General features: G+C 35.7%; 1 protein-coding gene across 1 annotated transcript; it reads left to right on the top strand.

Annotated features, from left to right (window-relative positions):
• Positions 1 to 477, top strand: TM35_000261390 (uncharacterized protein; the record flags this gene model as incomplete). Its single annotated transcript, XM_029027876.1, has 1 exon — positions 1 to 477. A coding segment is annotated over one exon (477 nt), but the record flags the coding sequence as incomplete, so codon positions are not given.
• Between the last annotated feature and the right edge of the window lie 2 nt (positions 478 to 479).

Raw genomic sequence — 479 nt, 5'->3', positions numbered from 1 at the left:
AATAATAATAATAATAATAATAATAATAATAATAATAATAATAATAATAGTGATGGAATCAACAACACCAACAATAACAATGAGGACGACAGCAGCAGCAGCAGCAGTAGAAGTATAAGCAATGAGAGTTATGAAAGTGATGAGGAGGACCTCTTAGAGGGATTTTACCCGGCAGCGTACGAAAATAATATCAAACATCGTACAAAGAACGATATCACATTTCTATTAACCGACGACGACAGTGATCACAGCAGTGATGATGGAAGTATAAATATACAATCAAAGGGCAGTATCTCTACTAACACTTTACACCATTCCCCAAGGCCACATATTATACGTTCTGTTGGTCCTGTTATCTTTATTCCACATCACGAACCACTCACCCAACAACACTCCAGCTCTTTTTTCATCTCTGAACATGAAAGTAGAAATAGTAACCACTATAAAAATAACTCAGGGAGCTTTAACATAATGCATGG

The sequence above is a fragment of the Trypanosoma theileri genome (genome assembly GCF_002087225.1).
Source record: "Trypanosoma theileri isolate Edinburgh chromosome Unknown TM35_Tth_26_V1, whole genome shotgun sequence".
NCBI lineage: Eukaryota > Euglenozoa > Kinetoplastea > Trypanosomatida > Trypanosomatidae > Trypanosoma > Trypanosoma theileri.
This window is presented reverse-complemented; position numbering and strand designations above follow the sequence as displayed.